Source organism: Euprymna scolopes, chromosome 36 (genome assembly GCF_053919585.1).
Source record: "Euprymna scolopes isolate OS-2025 chromosome 36, ASM5391958v1, whole genome shotgun sequence".
Lineage (NCBI taxonomy): Eukaryota > Metazoa > Mollusca > Cephalopoda > Sepiida > Sepiolidae > Euprymna > Euprymna scolopes.
In genome coordinates, this window is record NC_136517.1 from 87,055,083 (window position 1) to 87,074,592 (window position 19,510).

Consider the following 19,510-nt stretch of genomic DNA (forward strand, 5'->3'; position numbering starts at 1 on the left):
GAATTTTTTTTTTTTGTTTGTTTTTTTTTTACATAGAAGTCACCACTTGAGGATAAGAACAATGGGACAATATTGTAGTAATCGTTAGTAGTAGAAAATTGGTAAATTGGATTACTTAAGGTGTCGGCTCATCGAGAACTTGTTTACGTTGGACTTGAAGACGCCCATATTATAGTTAGCTGGAAAGATAGGAAACAGTACAGAGTTCCACAGGCATGCAGTTCTAAGAAAGAAGCTTTGTTCATGGAATCCATGTTTAGGTTTAGGCACAGATAAAGAGTGGAGGAAATTATTGATAGTGGTTTCAGCTGGACGAGTGCTTTTTGTGAAAGTTTGGCATGGGGGGGGACCACAGATTGGAGCTCAGACTTGCCATGAAAATAATGATAGAGCAGAAACAAGATTACTACACTGAAGGGGTGAGATTTTGCTGCTTATCAGGTTGACCAGAGGTATTTATGTCAAAGGTGCACTAATGCTAAGAGTTTATCAGAGCATGTTCCATTAAAATACTTGCAAAACAAACACAGGGATGCAACATTGCGGTGATGGCACAGGGGGTTGGAGCTTGGTTGATAGTGTGGGACCTGTTAAATTGGGGACTTTTTTTCAGACCCTGTGTAATGAAGCCACTAACATGTATGTAGCAGCAGTGACATGACACGAATGCAAATGACCAAGCTGTGGCACAAGGTGATGTCACAGCAGAGCAGAGGAAGCAAAAAGGATTAAAAAAAGGGAAAAGAAAGCACATGGCAGAGCGAGAGGCTATTAAACATATGCCGGTGCGAGATAGACTTTTAATCATGTGATAGCATAACAGGACTTTTAAGCACATGTCGATGTGACGGGAACTTTTAAACAAGATGCGGGATTTGTTAATGCTTCAGACTTTTAATAAACATTGTTAGACGACTGTGTGTTGTGGGGTGAGCTGCAGACATAGTAGCTGGTTGTAACTGCGAACTGGGAAACTGTTAATTAGCCCAGAGATAAAAAGGAGAGATGTGTCAGTTGTTTGTCGATAAAACGACCATTAATAAATGGCTTTTCTTTCAACTGAAGAAATACTAGCGTTGAATTTCTTTCCTTTGTTAGTTTGCAAGACTTTAGCGCACAATATCGGGTTTGTGTTAAACTGTAATGAACACCACATTATATGAAGCTTATTTGGAAGTGTTAAAAAGCCTGTATAACATTGCACCTGTTCGTTAGAGAGATTGTCAGATGCCTGTGTGCTGTGGGGCGAGCTGCAGACATAGTAGCTAGTTGTACCTATTTACTGTGCCTCCCCATGGGATAGAGTTAGACACCAGGGTCGTTTTTTTAACGTGGAGAAAAGGTACAAAAATAAAATATTGTCTCAGTCGTGAAGGATTTCTCCTCCACCGAAAGAGAACAAGAAATAGAAGTGCAGCATCTGAAGAACAGATACTACACTTTGATCTTGGCCAAAATGCCAAGTATTGTGCTAGTTGTACCTATTTACTATGCCTTCCCACGGGACAGAGTTAGACACCAGGGTCGTTTTTTAACGTGGAGAAAAGGTACAAAAATAAAAATTGTCTCAGTCGTGAAGGATTTCTCCTCCACCGAAAGAGAACAAGAAATAGAAGTGCAGCATCTGAAGAACAGATACTACACTTTGATCTTGTCCCGAAGGCCAAGCCACAGTATTGTGCTAGTTGTAACTGAAGATGGGGAAACTGTTAATTCATCTGGAAATAAAAAGCAAGAATGCGACCATCTTGTTGGTGCTGGTTGGAAAAATTATGTGTCAGGGATTTGGTCAGTGATTTGGAATGACCAATAATAAATGCGTTTTTTTTCAACTGTAAAACAAAAAAAAAAATGTTGAATTTTTTTTTTTGTTGTTTCTTTGTGGAACTCTCATACACAACATCGGGTGCGTGTTAAAATGTAATGACCATATTACATGAAGATTATTTGAAACCCTTAAAAAGGCTGTACCTTGTTACACCTGTGCATTAGAGAAGTTTTCTAGCTCAGTATAGGGGTTCCTCTTTCTTTGCAGCAACCTTGGCAATGTCTTTGTATTTGTTCACATTCAAAATACCTGTGAATGTTAAGTTGGGGCATTTGACTAACGAACTTTCAGGTAGAGTGATATTAGTCATGACAATTGGTTGTTGGAGCTTTTTTCCTAACAATTATGAAATTTATCTGAATATTTATAAAAGCGAGAATGTGTGTGTGAGAGTGAGGACACTTCTCAGCCTATATACTCAATGGATTTTTGGTCTACAGACTTGAAATTTGGTATATAGGATATTCAGGTATGTGGAAAACTTTTTAATCTGTTTTCATCTAGAAAAAAGAGCTGCTAAGGGGGTCAAAATTGAAAAATTGGTGTGGGAGTCATCGGATTTTTATGTGTTTGCTAACTGTTTCACAAATGCACATGCGTGAATGGTTTGCATAGCAGATTCATTATGTTAAAAATAAGTAGGTTTGAAAAGACTTTTTAAAGTGTCAAACCGGCTTAATGGTTATCATACTTAACTCACTGTCTTTAGGTTTGGTTTCGATCTCAGCTTGAGTATTTTTTCTTTTTTTTTATTTACAAGAAGTGAAAAAACATACTTGCATGCACAAGTCTCAGTGTCTGTATGAATTAATATATATTTATGCATATTTTAGGACCGGGCAACGCCGGGCGGCTTGCTAGTACAATTATAAAATTGTTTAAGGAAAGAAACTTTTTTTTTTTTTTTTGTAGCATTAGATGTCATCATCCAGGTGTGCACGGTGCACAAGAGAAGAAAATGAAATTGTTGGTTCAAGAAACTCTTCTCATCTCGAGTGTCATTTGCATGTTTTGGCTGATGTAACCACTGAGCTTCTTCAGAGGTTTTGGATATGACCTTAAACTACATCCGATGGTGAGGCCCCATCTTGGGTGCTTTGGGGAATGTGGAGCCACCCTTTAATTGCCATTGCTTCCAGGTCTACTCTGACCCAGAGTGGTAGTACCTGTTAGTTATGGGTTAAATAGAAACTGACTTGAAAAAAAACCCAAATATATTCTATTAAAAAAATTTGTCTTCAAAATAACTGGATTCGGCATTAAATAACCCGAAAAGGGTTGATATGCCGTAAAACAAAAATAACCAACTGACTTTTTTCAGATGTATCTTGTTGAACTCGGTAATCTTTCTGCCGAACTCTGGGAATTTTGAACATAATCCTTTATTTAATCCATGGGGGTGACATGCTCTTGTTCTGTCAGCCATGACTGGGTAGAAAACCCAAGTAATTCACAATTATATTTTGAGTATTGCCCGAACTGAGAATTGAACCTTCAAAAGAGTGTAAATTAGAATTGAATTTTACCAAGTACGTTATCCGCTACGCCACGGGTCATTGCAAAAGGTTTCCTCCATTTTTATGATAATGAGTCACTACTTCATTATCACCCCCATTCAGTCTTGAGACAATGGATATGCCCTGTAAGAGTAACTGCACAGGTAATTGTAAAGCACAGGTTGCGCAATCCTTAAATAATCTATTACTGAGTGGGCACTGCTTGATTACCAAAAAAAAAAAAAGACTTCACAATCCATGGGGGTGGCATGTTCTTGTTCCATCAGCCAATTGTATTTTAAGTGTATCTCAGACTGAGGATTGAACCTTCAACCTCCAGAAGAGTGTAACTTACAACTGAATTTTACCAAGTACTTTATCCATCAAACTACAGGTCCTTGCAAAGAAGCTGGGAAGTTACATTGACTAGGACTTTATGCAAATAACACTCAAGATGAGAACAGTAGTTCGATGAATCCAAATAATCAATCCTCATCTAAAAATTTTGGAAACATTTTTATTTATTTATTTTTTTTTGCATTAATTGGTCCCCTGACAAAAGATGGGTGGATCTGTAAATTCATCCTTGTCTGTTCGTCCGTTCGTCTCTCCGCACTTTTCTCAATGCCTTGAAATTTTTAAAAATTTTGCACAAACATTAAACATGATATGAGTAAAAAAGTAACAGAACGGATTTTCCGGAAAAACTTATAAAACTTTCTGAAAAGTTGTAACTAACTGATTTCTATATAATTTTGTTTGTCTATACTTCGCGATAACTCTTGGCTGTGCCTCAGGGGGTCTTTTAGGGGTAATAAAAACATTCCATTTTTGGGGCTATTTTACCATATTTGTCCCCAAATTTTCTGTGTATGTCTATTTAGCAGTTTTGCATGGTGCTGAACTCAAATTTAAATATGTTAAAGCCTTGAGGACGTTTGGGGCTAAATAAGGGGAAGGGGCAAATGATGGACTTAGTCATTTCTTTTTTTGCACGGTGCAGAACTCAAATTTACATATGTTAAGGTCTAAAACTGCACCGTTTGTTCAGTTTTACCAGGATTTGACATCCCCTGGGGACTTTTGGGGCTAAATGGAAGGGACCAATGCTGAACTTAGTCATTTTTTTATGCTTCGGTCACTGTACATTCACGGGGGACCATGCATGCTTCATTTGTTTTTCATTAACTCCTGTCCTTGTGTCAGATTATGAATTATTATTCCACAAATATCGCTTCACGCTTTTCTCCTTTGTTATTATTCTCCTTATTCTTTTTGTTTGCAGATGTTGAAAAGGAAAGTTCTGAAAGCGTTTGCTGCTTCCAATTCCAAAGACAAAGGAAAAAAACCTGAGTGAGTTGTTTGTTGTTTAAGGTTGGGGAGGGGGAGCATAACATCACACGCGACAGTATGGTAGTCTCACATGGTGAATGAATAGACATGAGTCCAATGGAAAGTGATAGTAAGACTTTGTACGTCGTGATTTTATTTAACGCTAAACGAAGCTTCCATCACAGCGATGTACAATAACTTCCTCGGACATAGCGACGTAAGACAAGTGTAGTCTTTTTTCTCATCTTTTATTCATTATCGCTAAAGATGATACGATGGAAAGTTATAAAATAAAAATTTTTTTTATTATATAATTTTTTTTACCTCAAACAAGGCATATTGCCACTTGGAATATAAGCGGTTAGTATTTGAGATCATGTCTAACTGAGGACTGTGAGGAATTAAGCAACGAGATGTTTGTTCACATTACATTTAAACCTCTTTAATGTAGAGATTTGCAGTAAGACTCTTTAGAGCAATAACCTTTTTCCTAAAACTGAAAGAGATAGAAATATTTAGCGCTTTAGTTCGCGCGATGATCCGATTTAGACATATTTTTCTGAGCTCTACCTTCCTTACCTTTCCAGTTTTAAAAACGTAAAACATTGCAATTTTGAGGACATAAAGTTTTTATTGGTTAAATTTTTTTTATAATTACACAAGTGTAAAAATAATGAAAGAGAAACAGTACAGATGATGGACATGTCCCCTAACCCTCTTGGGTCGTGGGGGGCACTGCATCATTTCATGCAACATGTCTTGGGTAGGAATAGCCTGGCGGTGCCCATCCCTCTCCAGGCTCCAAGAACATACAACACTTGGCATTACCAAATGGTCAGTCATTTTAGTATTGGCCAGACTCAGCGTTGCTTAACTTTGGTGATCTAACAGGAACCTGTGTGTCACCGTTGTTATGCTGTATATAACTGGTGCCGTATATATTACGGATGATATCATCAGCAAAAAAGTAAGAGAAATGAAGAGCGTGCAACTTTTTTTGTGTAAAATAGTCCCAAAAATAGTCCCAAAAATGGAGTGTTTTTATTAGCCCTAAAAGAGCCTCTGGGGCATACCCAAGATTTATTGTGAAGTATAGACTAACAAAATTATATAGAAATCAGTTAGTTAAAACTTTTCAGAAAGTTTTATGAAAATCCAAGGCATTAATTCTTTTTTTTAATAAGAACAAAAGTGTCAATTTTAGCCATTTTAACCTGAAAGGCACCAGTAGGGGGTCAACCGGAGTTTTCCCGGAAAATCCATTCTGTTACTTTTTTACTTGTATCCTTTTTAATGTTTGTGCAAAATTTCCAAAAATTTCCAAGGTGAAGTAATTGAGAAAAGTGTGGGCAGACGAACGGACGAACGGACAAAGGTGAATTTACAGGTCCACCCTACTTTTGTCGGGGGACCAAAAAAGTCTGTTGCTCTCGATAACAAATATTGCAGCCATGAACAAGTAATCTAAAATATTCTTTTCAGAGTTATGCCCCCTGAGTATAGCCTCCTACTACCTACTTTATAACGGTTAAGAAAAATGTGATTTTACCCAATTTTCCATAAAAATTACTTTTAACTATAAATAACTTTCTATTTGATGATTTTTCATAATTTTTGGATATGTTGCTATTTTCGGCATGACAATTAGGTATGTAATATTATTTTTGCTTCAAACGATATATTTAAAAAAAAAAAAAAAAAAATCGATTTGTTGACTGTATCTTAACAAGCTCCAAAAACCGTCCAACATATACCAGCGTGTAAAATGGACGTTAAACAGAATATGATGACGATGATGATTTTAGAATTTCTTTCCCTTTCTAATGATGGTTGTTTTTTTTTTTTTCTTTTTCTTGAAGTGCTCACCTGCTTCCCGAATTAATGTTACAGACGCAGTATGTTATTGATTTAAGGTAAGATTTGAATTTTTTTCTTTTTCTATTTTGGAATTTTTTGAGATGAGGGTTGATAATTTATCTTTTTTTAGATCATTGGATGTTATTCTCACAGCATTTTACTAAGGATTTCTATCCAGTTATCCATCCATTTTTTGAATAATCCATCCATAGCCTTGAGCCCCTAAGAATCGAAACCAAAACGTTTAGCTTACAATTTGCTTTTTCCTTTAATGTTAATGCCTCAGCTATGAAGGCATGTTTGCTGCAAATCTAAAAATTAAAACCTGAATCTATAGCTATTACCTTACCCATGCATATTTGTAATGCCGTCGTTCAACGTTCATCTGGCAAATTCCATTTTTTAATTTTCACACTTTAAATCGACTAAAACCCAAATATAAAGTTTCGCATGGGTTTGAATACCCTATATATTAAGTTTCATGTCTGTAGGCCAAAAACTGACAGGAGTTTGATAGGAAAAATTTTTAAAACAAATATAGATATGTGCATAAATTACATAGTAAAATGCGAATAATATGGTTAAGATTAAATATAGAAAAGTAAAAGGACTAGTTGTTAAAACTGGAGAAGAAAAAGACAAGATATTCTAGTAAAAAATATAAATTTATAACTTAAAATATTGCAATATTAAGAATTTATATATAATGTTAAATTGGATTTTTAAAAATGTTCTTAATTTTGAATAATCTATCCATAGTCTTCAGCCCCTAAGGGGCATAGGCCTTCTACAACTTTGTAGATGCTTTTATAGCGACTAAGTTCTTTTTATGGGGTGAGGGTGCTGGCCCCACGCCCAACCTTCCCAGAAGGTACATACAGCACCTAGCCTTCCCAAATGGTCACCCATCTGGTACTGGCCAGGCTCAACGTTGCTTAACTTCAGGTATCTGGCGAGAACCGGCGTGTCAACATGATTGTGCCGTACATCTATCCAGTTATGGCTGATAAAAATAGTCTCTTTCACACACACACTACAGGAAGAAATGATCAAATTGTCGCCTTAAAGAAAACAGCACTCTCGGTACGTCCCTGTTATTCGTGGCAATCCAGCAAGAAATATATAAATATATATATATATATATATATATATGCTTCTGATTGCACCAGGAGACAACCACACTCTTCAGCACATCCAGGTACACTTTGGCATTGACTTTCAAGCCGCTTTCTAAGATGTGAGGTGGCATGATATGGTCCTCACTTGAAACCATATCAGTGACTGGAAATTTTGTTTTCATCACCTTGGGTACACTCCTGTTATTTATGTCAATCCAGCAATGAATTTTGAAGGTGCTGGCAATGGTCCCATTGTTATAACTTGGATCGGTAGAGTGTATGAGTTGCATAGCGGCACATCTCCAATCTCGTTCGTTGAACATTGTGTCACTTTCAGACATGATAGAAGGCTCCTATCGCTCTTGGGATTTGACGTCTCAAAAACCTAAATTGAGAACCAAGGATTGCTTAAGATTCACCTTAAAAAAATGTGAGATTGATGAAAGAATCTGAGAAAGTATTTCTTTGGATCGCGGAGCGTGGAGAAGGACCTTGCGGGGAGGTGTGGGCAAGTTTGAGGTGGATCGAACCCAGTATGAATGGCTGAAGCGCGATATCCGAGAAGGGAGGGAGAAAGGAGCCGTGGATGGGAGGGGGCACTAAATTGGTCTGGAGTGTGAGGTGTGCGGAAGAATATGTCTGAGCAGAGCTGGGCTGATGAGCCACCAGTCTACTCATCGGCGCAGTGGGCCACAAAGCAGTCTTGAGTTGCCAGAGTTAACCTGTGTCAACTGCGGGCGGACATACAAAACGGCAGGCGGTTTGAAACGGCATTTGATCCTGCATAAAAAAGAACATCAAGAACGTGTTGCTAGTGGTGCACATGTCTGTACAGTGTGTGCCAAGGAATGCCAGAGTTTGGCAGGGCTTAAAAGCCACATTCGTGCAGCCCATCACTGAATGTTTTTGTGTTTCTGTATACCTTTTTTTTTTTTTTTTTTTTTTTTTTGTGCTATATCGAGTGATGGCAATGTTCGAAAGCGAATTTGCTGCCTTCATTGCTCTTGGGATTTGTACACAATTGACCAACTAGTAGATGGTCTGCAACAATAAAAGAAAACCGGTTTTCATCAAATCGAAATGGAATCATGTCTTCTTTTCTAGGGTGACAATTTTGTTTCACCCTGTATACACCCATACAAGCTATGTTAGAGGAACAAAAAGTACAGTGTATCTTCAAAAAATATACAAAGAAAAACATTACGTACTTACGTGTTATGCTGAAATTAGTATAACTTCCAAAAATTACGAAAAATGGTTGAGTCGAAAAATAATTATAAGTAAAAACAGAATTTTTCAAAGTTGCGATTTTTTCACTGTAAATTAACCAGTAAGAAGATTTCAATCAAGGGGAAATAATTTCATTCTATTGTTTAAGTTGCTTTGCGCAGAATCCGATGACGCTATCTTTCAGGTTGGCCATCTTGCTGTTTCTTGATCTACTGCACGTTTTCTGTCGAAAGATCAGCTCTAGCACATCTTCTACTGGACCATTTTTATAAATTTTTGGAATTTATGCTAATTTTGACATGACACTTACAAGTAATAACATGATAGTAATAATGTTTTTCCTTGAAATGCCTTTGTTCGAAAAATACACAATTGGGTCAGACGAGACACTATAGCAAAGTTGCAACAAAGATACAAATGAAAGCACTCAAACCACAAACATGTTCATACACACACACAGAGTAAAAACAGGCACAAAATAGTCATATGCACAAGCGCACACAATGAAAAGATTTGGCGGACCTGAAGGAACTCCCTCCCCCACTCTCTATTTTTTTTTTATTTTCGTCTTTTAAAAAATTTTTTTTAGCAGATTATTATCGAATGTCTACCAGATTATCAAATAAAAAAAAAAGGGGTCAATATTTAAATATATGTAGGGGTGCTCAGTTTTTAATGCAACACTCTAGTAAATCGATCACCCATTTTAAAACCACTTAACATTTTTTGGCCAAATTTTGCGAATTTAGCCCTTTTTTAATTTCACTTTTTCTTAAAAAAAAAAAGAAAAGGCTAAACTGATTAAAAAAAAAAAAAAAAAGGCTAAATTCACAAAATTTGGCCTAAAAACATAGAGAGGTTCTAAAATGGATGATCGATTTACTAAAATGTTGCATTAGAAACTGAGCACACTCTACAAATATTTAAATATTAACTTTTTTTCTATCTTTTTTTTTTTTTTAATCTGGTAGACTGGTATCCATTCGATAAATATCTGCTGAACAAAAAAAAAAAAGAAACATAAAAATAAAAATTAAAAAAATAGAGATGGGGCAGGGCAAACTCCTTCAGATCCGCCAAACACTGAAACCAAAAATATGCTCACACACATAGAGGGTAAAAATAGGCACAGAACATTCTCTCACACACACACACATATATATACATACATATATATATATATATATATATATATACATACATATACACACACACACACACACACACACACACAATGTTAAAAAGCATAAATCTCATGAATTTATTGAATATATATTCTTGGTAACATGGTGAATAACACAAGCACACCAATTCCATACAGACTCGCAGTTTGTCAGAAAGATTTTATATATATTATTTTTTGTCAGAAATAGTTTTATATAATCTATAAAATAAATCTCACTTGTTTGTTCAAATGTATGTTTGTATTTCTCGCAAAACTTTTGACAGAGGCTACGGATTTTCATGAGATTGCTATCATTTTTAAGCTCGACCCTTCGGACGACAAATATTGAAAAATTGGCCAAAAACATTAATTCTTTCACCCTCAACTGGACACTTTTCTATAGGCAGGGGTCACTTTTTTGCTGATATTTTCAAAAGTCATCCTCTTTTTCAATTGTCTAGCCTTAATTTAATCCTTTGTCACTTCTGGTTTGGCTATGGGCGCAACAGCTAACACAACGTTTTTTTTTTTTTTCACTTTCTTTTCCTCCTTTGCGATACGAGTTCAAGCCTGCCTGCCTACTACCACTAGGATATATCTGGTTGCCCCCTCCTGGCCAAGATCAAAGTGTAGTATCTGTTCCGGCAGATGCTGCACTTAAGATAATTTGTACCAGTCAATGGAGGGGAAACCCTCTATACTGGGACAATTATTATTTTTGGTAACCAGAGTGACCCCTTTTAGGGGAGCTGGTTTTTACCTCACATTAAAAACGGCCTTGTGCCTAATTTGCTCAGTGGGGGAGCAAATAAACACCATCTGTTCTTCAGATGCTGCACTTCAATTTCATGTTGGAGGAGAAATCATTCATGACGGAGACAATTTTTATTTTCGTTCCTTTTCTCCACGTTAAAAAACGAACCTGGTGTCTAACTGTCCCATGGGGAGGCATTGTAAACAGAAACTCTGGTTGCCCCCCCTAGGTAGCAGTATAGGGGGTAAAACTGCCCCCGAATCATTTGTCTGTTTGTTCGTTTGTTTGCACTTTTCTCAGTAACCACTCCTCAAATTTTTTTTTAATTTTGCACATATGTTAGTCATGGTGAAAGCAAATTTTTCACTTGTGGAAGGGAACCCCTGCATGCTCGGCTTGTTTTTTGTGGGGGTTACTTTTTTTTAAATGATGACGCATGATTTTTGCAATCTAGTTTTCCTATGTTAATAAACATATATTAAAAGAAAAAAATCAGTTTTCAGATATTCTTATTTATTATATTCCAAGAAAGTATCTTGTTTTAATATTAATTATTTTTTTAAAAATCAGTTTTCAGATATTCTTATGCTTTGACCTTCAATTTAAGTGACACCGTTTACTTCCAAGGACTTTCAAAGTCGGAAATTGGTAATTTTTTTTTTTCTACACAGGAATCATCACTTATCAAGGCCCAGAGGCCACTCGAGGATAAGGGTTAATGGGTATACATTAGTCAATGTGATTATAGCATAGTAAACATAAGTAGTGGGAATTTCATAAATTAGATTACTTAGGGGGACGGTTCATCAAGAACTTGTTTATGTTGGACTTGAAGAAAATCAGGTTGTAGTCAGCTGGAAAGCAGGCAATCGGAAGAGAGTTTCACAGGCGTGCAGTTCTAAGAAAGAAGCTTTGTTCGTGGAATCTACGTTTAGGTTTAGGCACAGATAAAGAGTGTGGGAAATTATTGATAGTGGTTTTGGCTAGACGAGTGTTTTTTGTTAAACTTTGGCGAGTGGTGGTGGTGGGGGGCATAGATTGAAGCTCAGCTGAGCACTTGGCATGAAAATAACGATAAAGCAGAGATTTGCTAAATTACCAGTTTCTTCACTTTCATGGATTGAGAATATCGAGAATATCGGTACGGAAACCATGATGGCACAAAATTATGTTATACCATGTTATATGTGTGATATTTTATGAAACTGCTTTTGGGATTAATGCTTAAATTTTATCCATGTTACCATGGAATTGATGAAGGTGCTAAAGATAGACGTTTTACCTGGGCTGACATTCTTCAAATTAATTTATTTTGTAGATAGTATGTAAACAATAAGAATACATTAACGCTTATCAAGGCCCAAAAGTCACTGAAGGATAAGATGTGTGTTCTCCTGTGAATAACGGAACAAACACATTGAGGATGGGAGATGATGGTTGAAGCTGGACGGAATTCGATTTTTTAAGATCATGGCTCAACAAGAATTTGTTAACATTGGATTTTACAAAACTGCTTTTGGGATTACTCCTTAAATTTTATCCATAGAGGTAGGTAGATTGTTCTTGTCCTGCCAGACATGAAGTGTTAATTACTTAACATGTTATTATTTATTATCGTCCATTGTGCCTCGGTTTTTACACGTTTGATTGTTACTTTTTTGTTTTTTTATTTTATTTTAAAATCTTTTTATTTATTTATTTATTTTTTTTTTTTCAGCCTGAATTATCTCCTTGTTTGCCCGAAGCGTTTAGGCTATCAAGGAGCACATATCAAATATTTGGATCTGTCTCGTAATATGATCCGTGTCATTCCTGAAGAGATTGCCTTGTTGAAAGGGCTGGAATACCTTGAAGTTTCCAATAACCAACTGTCGCAACTTCCGGTAAGATGTTTTGGAATTTTTTGAGATGAGGATCGGAGGATCGATTAATTGGATTACAATTCTCATCTTGAATGTTATTCACACAGCGTTTTGGTCGATGAAACCTCCCATGTTCTTCAGGTGTATCTTGTCCAATTCTGAGAATCTTTGTTAAATTTGGAAATCTTTTATTCAATCCATAATGCCAACATGCACTCATTCCATCAGCCAAATGAAACAAAAAGCAACCAATTGCTTTCACCGGGAAAATATGAGGTGTCTTCAATAAATTTCCAGACTTTTTTATACAAGCATTTAAAATTGTTGTAGACTTGCTATACATTTTATGAGATGACTGACCAATTTTTATGATTTCAGGTTCAAATGAACAGCTACAGCAGGAATTGGAATACACCCTACTAAAGCCTGATTGTCACAGCTGGTGAATAAAAATTTTTAATGCGATGACCCTTTAGAAGAACGATATGCAATAAAATTCTGTTTTAAACTTAGAAAAAATGTCACAGAAATATATGGAATGCTTCAGTTTACTTTTGGACCATCTTGCATAAATCAAGCATAAGTTTTAGAGTGGCATAAGAGATTCAAGGAAGGCAGGGATTCTGTGAGGGATGATAAGAGGTGTGGGAGGAGTAACGAAGTCAGAACACCAGAGTTGATTGGCTAAATAAAGAATTTCATCGATAAAGACCGTCGTGTGTCTATAGAGACAATAGGTGCACAGTTTGATGTCAGTGTGGGAACTGTACACAAAATTATTTGTGAAGAACTGAAGATATGGAAGATTTACGTGAATGTACCAGTCCACAACTCCATCCTTGTCACAGACTATTTGACCAAGATGAGCATCAAGACAGTTCCTCACCCTTCCTATAGTCCAGACCTTGCTTCTTGTGACTTTTGGTTATTCCCTAAGCTCAAGGAAACCTTAGAAGCTGTCGTTATGAGACAATTGAGAAGATGAAAGAGGCTGTGACGAGGGTCATTGACATGTGAACACAAGAGGACTTCCATGGGACCTTCAAGAAGTTGTTGGGACGGTACAACAAGTGCATTGCAGCCGGAGGAGATTACTTCGAATGGGAGTAGAGTTTCATGTGTCTACTATCAATAAAAGTGCTAATATGAAGAAGTCTGGAAACTTATTGATAGATCACAGAGAGGAGGATAATAGCGATGATCTACCAATAAGTTTCCGGGCTTTTTTCATATTAACACTTTTATTGATAGTACACACATGAAACTAGTTCCCTCCGAAGTAATCTCCTCCGGCTGCAATGCACTTGTTGTACCGTCATCAAGCTCTCGTCTGCACCTTTTATTAAACCTGGCTGATGATTACGGTTCTCACCTTGGATGTTATTCTCACGTTTCGGCCGATGTAACATTCGACCATCGTCAAGTGTGTCTTGTTGAAGTAGTTTTCCGATATATGGTTTGAGATGAAGACAAAAGGATCATTTATTAAGTTTGTCTCCACATAAACTCGAAAAGATAAATGTCGAGAAGCTCCCGGCTGGTCCCGTTGATTTTTTTTTTCTTTTTACTAATATTTTCACCAAAGATCGTCTGCTCCTTTGCCATGCATTGATCGGCGTCAACGTCAGATTATAGTCAAAACTAAGCGCATGACATCATGGTCCGAGCACAACTGGGTGGACGGTTAGTTTTTTTTTTTTTTTTTTTTTTACATAGACGTCGCCACTTATCAAGGCCGATAGGCCACTCAAGGATAAGGGTTAAAGAGTGTAGAGTAGTCAAAAGGACAATATAGTAATCGATAGTAATGAAAGTTCGGTAAATTTGTTAACTTAAGTGGAACGGCTCATCAGAAACTTGTTCACGTTGGACTTGAAGACAACCATATTATAGAAAGCTGGAAAGCAGGAAAACGAAAGACAATTCCACAGGCATGCAGTTCTAAGAAAGAAGCTTTGATCATAGAATCTATGTTTAGGTTTAGGCACAGATAAAGAGTGGGGAAAATTATTGATAATGTTTTCAGTTAGTCTAGTGTTTCTTGTGAAAGTTTGGCGAGGGGGGGACCATAGATTGAAGCTCAGTTGAACACTTTCCATGAAAATAACGATGAAGCAGAGACAAACTCGCAACATCTCTTCTGTGAAACAGAGGTTGCAGCGAAGAGAAAAGGACATCTCCCACCAGGCCACGAAGTCTATTTTGAACCCTATCAAGGCAGGACAAGTCTTTTCTAGCAGCTCCTGCCCATATGTGGCAACAGTACTCCATCCTTGGACGTATCTGGCTCTTATATAGATAGAGAATTGCATCAGCAGTGAGATATCTACTGGATCGATAGAAGGATCCGACCATTTTTCCAGCGGCCTTGGCAACAGATTTGATGTACGTATTCCATTTAAGATCAGGAGTAATGGTCAAGCCCAGAAGCCTGTCAAAACTTGAGGCCTCCCCAAGACGAGAGCCATTCATTTTAATTGATGCCAGATGGGGATCAGAACGTTGATGATGTAAAGATAGAAGCTTGGTTTTAAATGCATTAAAAGTAACCAGCCACTCCTTTCCCCATTGTACAACGTGATCAAGATCAGAGGAGAGGGAATCGGAGAGAACTTGGTCGTTTACTGTCTTAGATGTGCTACCATAGATGGTAGTGTCATCAGCAAAAATGTCTACGAATGATGTAAAGATGTGATTTGCAAGATCATTAATGTAGATCGGGAAAAGAGTTGGGCCCAGGATGGACCCCTGAGGGACTCCAGCATTTATACTGTGAGCTTCTGATTTTTGCCCATCAACTACTACTCTTATGAACCTATCAGAGAGAAATGATTTAATAATTAAGACATTTCCAGCAATACCATAGCTGGAGATCTTGTGAAGTAAACCTTTATGCCATACCCTATCAAAGGCCTTTGATATGTCAAGAGCAATTGCCCTAGAAAGGTTGCCTCTGTCGAGAGATTCGCTAATCCTATGAGATATAACTGTAAGCACATCTGCTGTAGATCTAGCAGAACGGAAACCATATTGTGTGTCACTAAGAAGGTTATTTTTTCTGAGATGGTTGATTACTTCTCTATTTAACACAGATTCCAGCAACTTACTCATGACGCACATGAGACTTATTGGCCTGTACTGAGAGGAGGATGAGCGATCACCTGAATTCTTAAATACAGAGCATACTGATGAGATTTTCCAGGGTGATGGTTCAAATTCTGTACAAGTACCAAGATTTTTACCGTGTCATAGGTGTCAGAATGAAAACAATTTACCTCCATGGATTAAATGAAGAGTTCCATTCAAATTTCCATGCAGATTTCAGAGTTAGATAATATTCTGGAAGTTTAAGGTTCGATCTTCATTACAGGCGATATTAAGAATACAATTATTAATTAGGTCTTCCTTGTCATGGGCGACAGAATGAGAACAAGTTACCTCTGCGGATTAAATAAAAGTTTCTGTTTGAATTTACGTACAGATTCAACGGGTTCAACAAAAGATTACCAAGTTGTGCCGCATGCACCTGAACAAGGTTGGAGGTTACATCAGTTGGAACGTGAAAATAACAACGCAGATATTTGAGTAAGGTGGTTTTCACTTTTAGATGCGTCAACCATGTCTTTATAAGATGTTTTGTCCATCCGGCCGTCGGTCTGTCACGCTTCGATTTGTTTTTATATCATCTAAGCTTGCATCTTAATAAGTCACCGTCAGAGTCTGTGTAATATTTTTCTCTTAACACCAAATGAAGAAAAAAAAAATCATGAACCAGATTTCTTACCCTGATGAAGCTATTCTTAGTGAAATAGTGGACGGACGGACGGACGGACAACAAAAGTAAATAAAATGATTTCATCTTTATTTCCGACACTTCAAAGTTTTAAAATTTCTCATTTAAATTTTATTCAAAATAAGTGTCTTCTAAAGTGAATAACCATCTTTTATTTTAAACTAGCGGGGGGGGGGGTACCCGGCATTGCCCCCCGGATGTTTTTGGGTGTGTGTGTTAATGAAAACCTAAGAATAAGCGAAGTAAAAAAAAAAAAAAAACCCCAGAAAAACGAATGTTAAAAAATCTGAAAAACACGTAAAAAGTGGCTTAAATAATCCTGCTTCAATATTAAAATTTAAAAAAAATCAAAAAAGAAAAAAAAAAAGACCTCTCACACCACGATTCGAACCCAAAACCTTTAGATAATAAGGCCGTGCTCTAAGCAACTGAGCTAAGACGACGTCCACGAAATTAGATCGTTTTTTAAATCTTTAAACAAAATTAGGTTCCGACGTCATCTGTGCATGTGTAGAACCGAACTCGTCATGAGAGGACGGTTTTTGCTGACCCCCCCCCCTCCTGTAGAAAACTGCTGATTTCAGGGTGAAGAAATTAACGTTTTTGGCCAATTTTTCGATATTTGTGGGGCGAAGGTTGGAAGTTTAAAATGATACCGATCTGGCAAAAATCCGTGACCCGTGTCGAAAGTTTTTGCAAGCCACACATGATGATTGCAACGTCTTGTCAGACGAGTGCCACTCCCTCAGATACTGAAAGTTCATGAGCCCGACAAAAGACATAGTCCTGCCAGCGAATTCACATGCTCAAGCAGACATGACACTAAGGACGGTCATTGTTATACATACATATATATACACGCACACACATATATACATTCGTGCATACACAATACGCACACATACATATACATACACACACACATGCAAACATAAACAAGACGGTCATTGGTATACATACATATAAATGTATACATGCATACATACATATATATATGTCTATAAGCATACGCTCATATATACCCATATACATACACAATGCATAATACACAAACATACATATACATACCCACATTCATACATGCACATATACAAATACATACACGTATGCACATATATATACATACACTTACCTACATATACATACACATCCATATATATGCATTAATACACATACACACATACATGCACATATACATACACACCTGCATACATACACATACATGCATACAAACATTTATAAATGTATATATGTACACACACAAACATATATACACATAGACACATATACATACATATACACATAGATATAAGTACATATAAACTCACATGTACATATATAAATATATACACACATACACATATAAACATACACACACATACATACATAGATACATATAATGATGGCAGAATAGTTGTTACATGCATCCAGCATTACAGGCGTACGCACGTCACAGCTTTTTTATCGCCACAGGACTTTTTTTTTTTTTTTTTTTTTATAATAGACAAATACCTGAGGGAGTATCTATACAAAGATGGTGTTACAGAGTTTTAGCTTTGTACGACAGCTAAATCTCTTTCTCGGTTCAAAATGTTGACATCCAGCAACAAGCAAGAGCAAGATAGCCAGCAACAAGTCAAACTGCAGACCAGCTTAATGCGGGTACTGGTCTCCTGCTTTGTTGTTCTTTTTCTTTTTTTTTTTAAATAAAAAAAAAAAATTTGGTTGAGACAAACACTTTTGAAATAGTAACTGACGATGGTATAAACAAATTCACACATTTTTTCACAAATAAACTCAGCGACGAATAGTCAAAATGTAAACAGTCCAACGGACATAAATTAAAGACGCTTATTTTATTTATTTTTTTTTTTTAAATAAAAAGTTTGGTTGAGACAAACACTTTTGGAATAGTAACTGACGATGATATAAACAAATTCACACATTTTTTCACAAATAAACTCAGCAACGAATAGTCAAAATGTAAACACAAGACACATACATACAAACAAACACACATGCATTTTCGCTTTTATAATATAGAGATTTACCCACTCGAAACTAGAGCAAAACACATGTGGTATATTTCTTTTCTCCTCTACTCCGAGGCATCACCTCCTCCTTAACACCAAAATGAAGAAAAGAAAAAAAAAAATCACGGACCAGACAATTTTTAGTGAAATATGAAACTTACAACAACAGAAAAAAAATAAAATGATTTTAGTATCTTCAACGCTTCAAAGTTTTCAAATTTCTCATATTTTTCTTTGTTTCAGGAAAGTATCGGTCTTCTTTACAACCTGAAGTATATCGACGTCCATCAAAATAACCTTGAATATTTACCAGGTAAGATTTGGTACGCAGAAAGTGTAGTGGAATTACTGGTAGCTTGAGAGACTAGCCAGTTAATCGATGTTAATTTCAGTGTTATGTGACCAATAGTTTAAGAGTTTATTGGTTAAATATTTTCACACACACGCCCTACTGTTTTATCGATATAAATAACTGACAAAGTAACTATTAAAAGAAAGTGACAAGCTTGTTTTTATGTTCACTTAATAGACATAAAAACAAGGCCATGACTTTTCTTTTCCTGAACATCAATCGCGTATAGCGTGTTGTCCAGCAGCAAATATAAGTAATAGTGAAATTCCAGAAAGTTTTAGAAATGACAACGAGTTTATGTGCAAAAGGTGTAAGACTATTGATAAAAATGCATAAAAACTCGGATGCGGACAAAGTATATCTGGATGGCAAAGCTATTGAGGGTTATCTAGTAGTAGTTTTGTTACCTTGGCGATACAGTTGGAGCACAAGGTGGGGCAGGTGCTTGTGTACTTGCAAGAATCAGAAGTAGATGGAGTAAGTTCGTGGAACATCTGTCATTACTAATCAGCAGAGAGTTACCATTGTCGATGAACGAAAGAGTCTATCAAGCACGTGTATGTAGTATGCTGATGTATACAAGTGAAAACTAGTGAGAGTTGATGGCATGCGTTGAATGGAATGAAATGATATGATGGATGTTTAATGGGAGTCTTAAAAACAGGCTTGGTTCTGATGACTCGGATAAAG

At 36.6% G+C, this 19,510-nt stretch overlaps 1 protein-coding gene and 1 long non-coding RNA gene across 7 annotated transcripts in view; one reads left to right on the top strand and one right to left on the bottom strand.

Annotated features, from left to right (window-relative positions):
• Positions 1–19,510, top strand: part of LOC145260670 (uncharacterized) — a 98,716-nt gene that overhangs the window by 33,904 nt on the left and 45,302 nt on the right. For all 3 annotated transcript variants that reach the window (XM_080119027.1, XM_080119029.1, XM_080119028.1), the window contains exons 5-8: positions 4,610–4,677; positions 6,516–6,569; positions 12,498–12,663; positions 18,712–18,781. In XM_080119027.1, coding sequence (XP_079975153.1) covers positions 4,610–4,677; positions 6,516–6,569; positions 12,498–12,663; positions 18,712–18,781 — 358 coding nt within the window. The remainder of the gene's footprint in view (positions 1–4,609; positions 4,678–6,515; positions 6,570–12,497; positions 12,664–18,711; positions 18,782–19,510) is intronic.
• The window catches only part of LOC145260672 (uncharacterized), a 98,874-nt gene that overhangs the window by 16,710 nt on the left and 62,654 nt on the right, over positions 1–19,510 (bottom strand). The window lies entirely within an intron of this gene.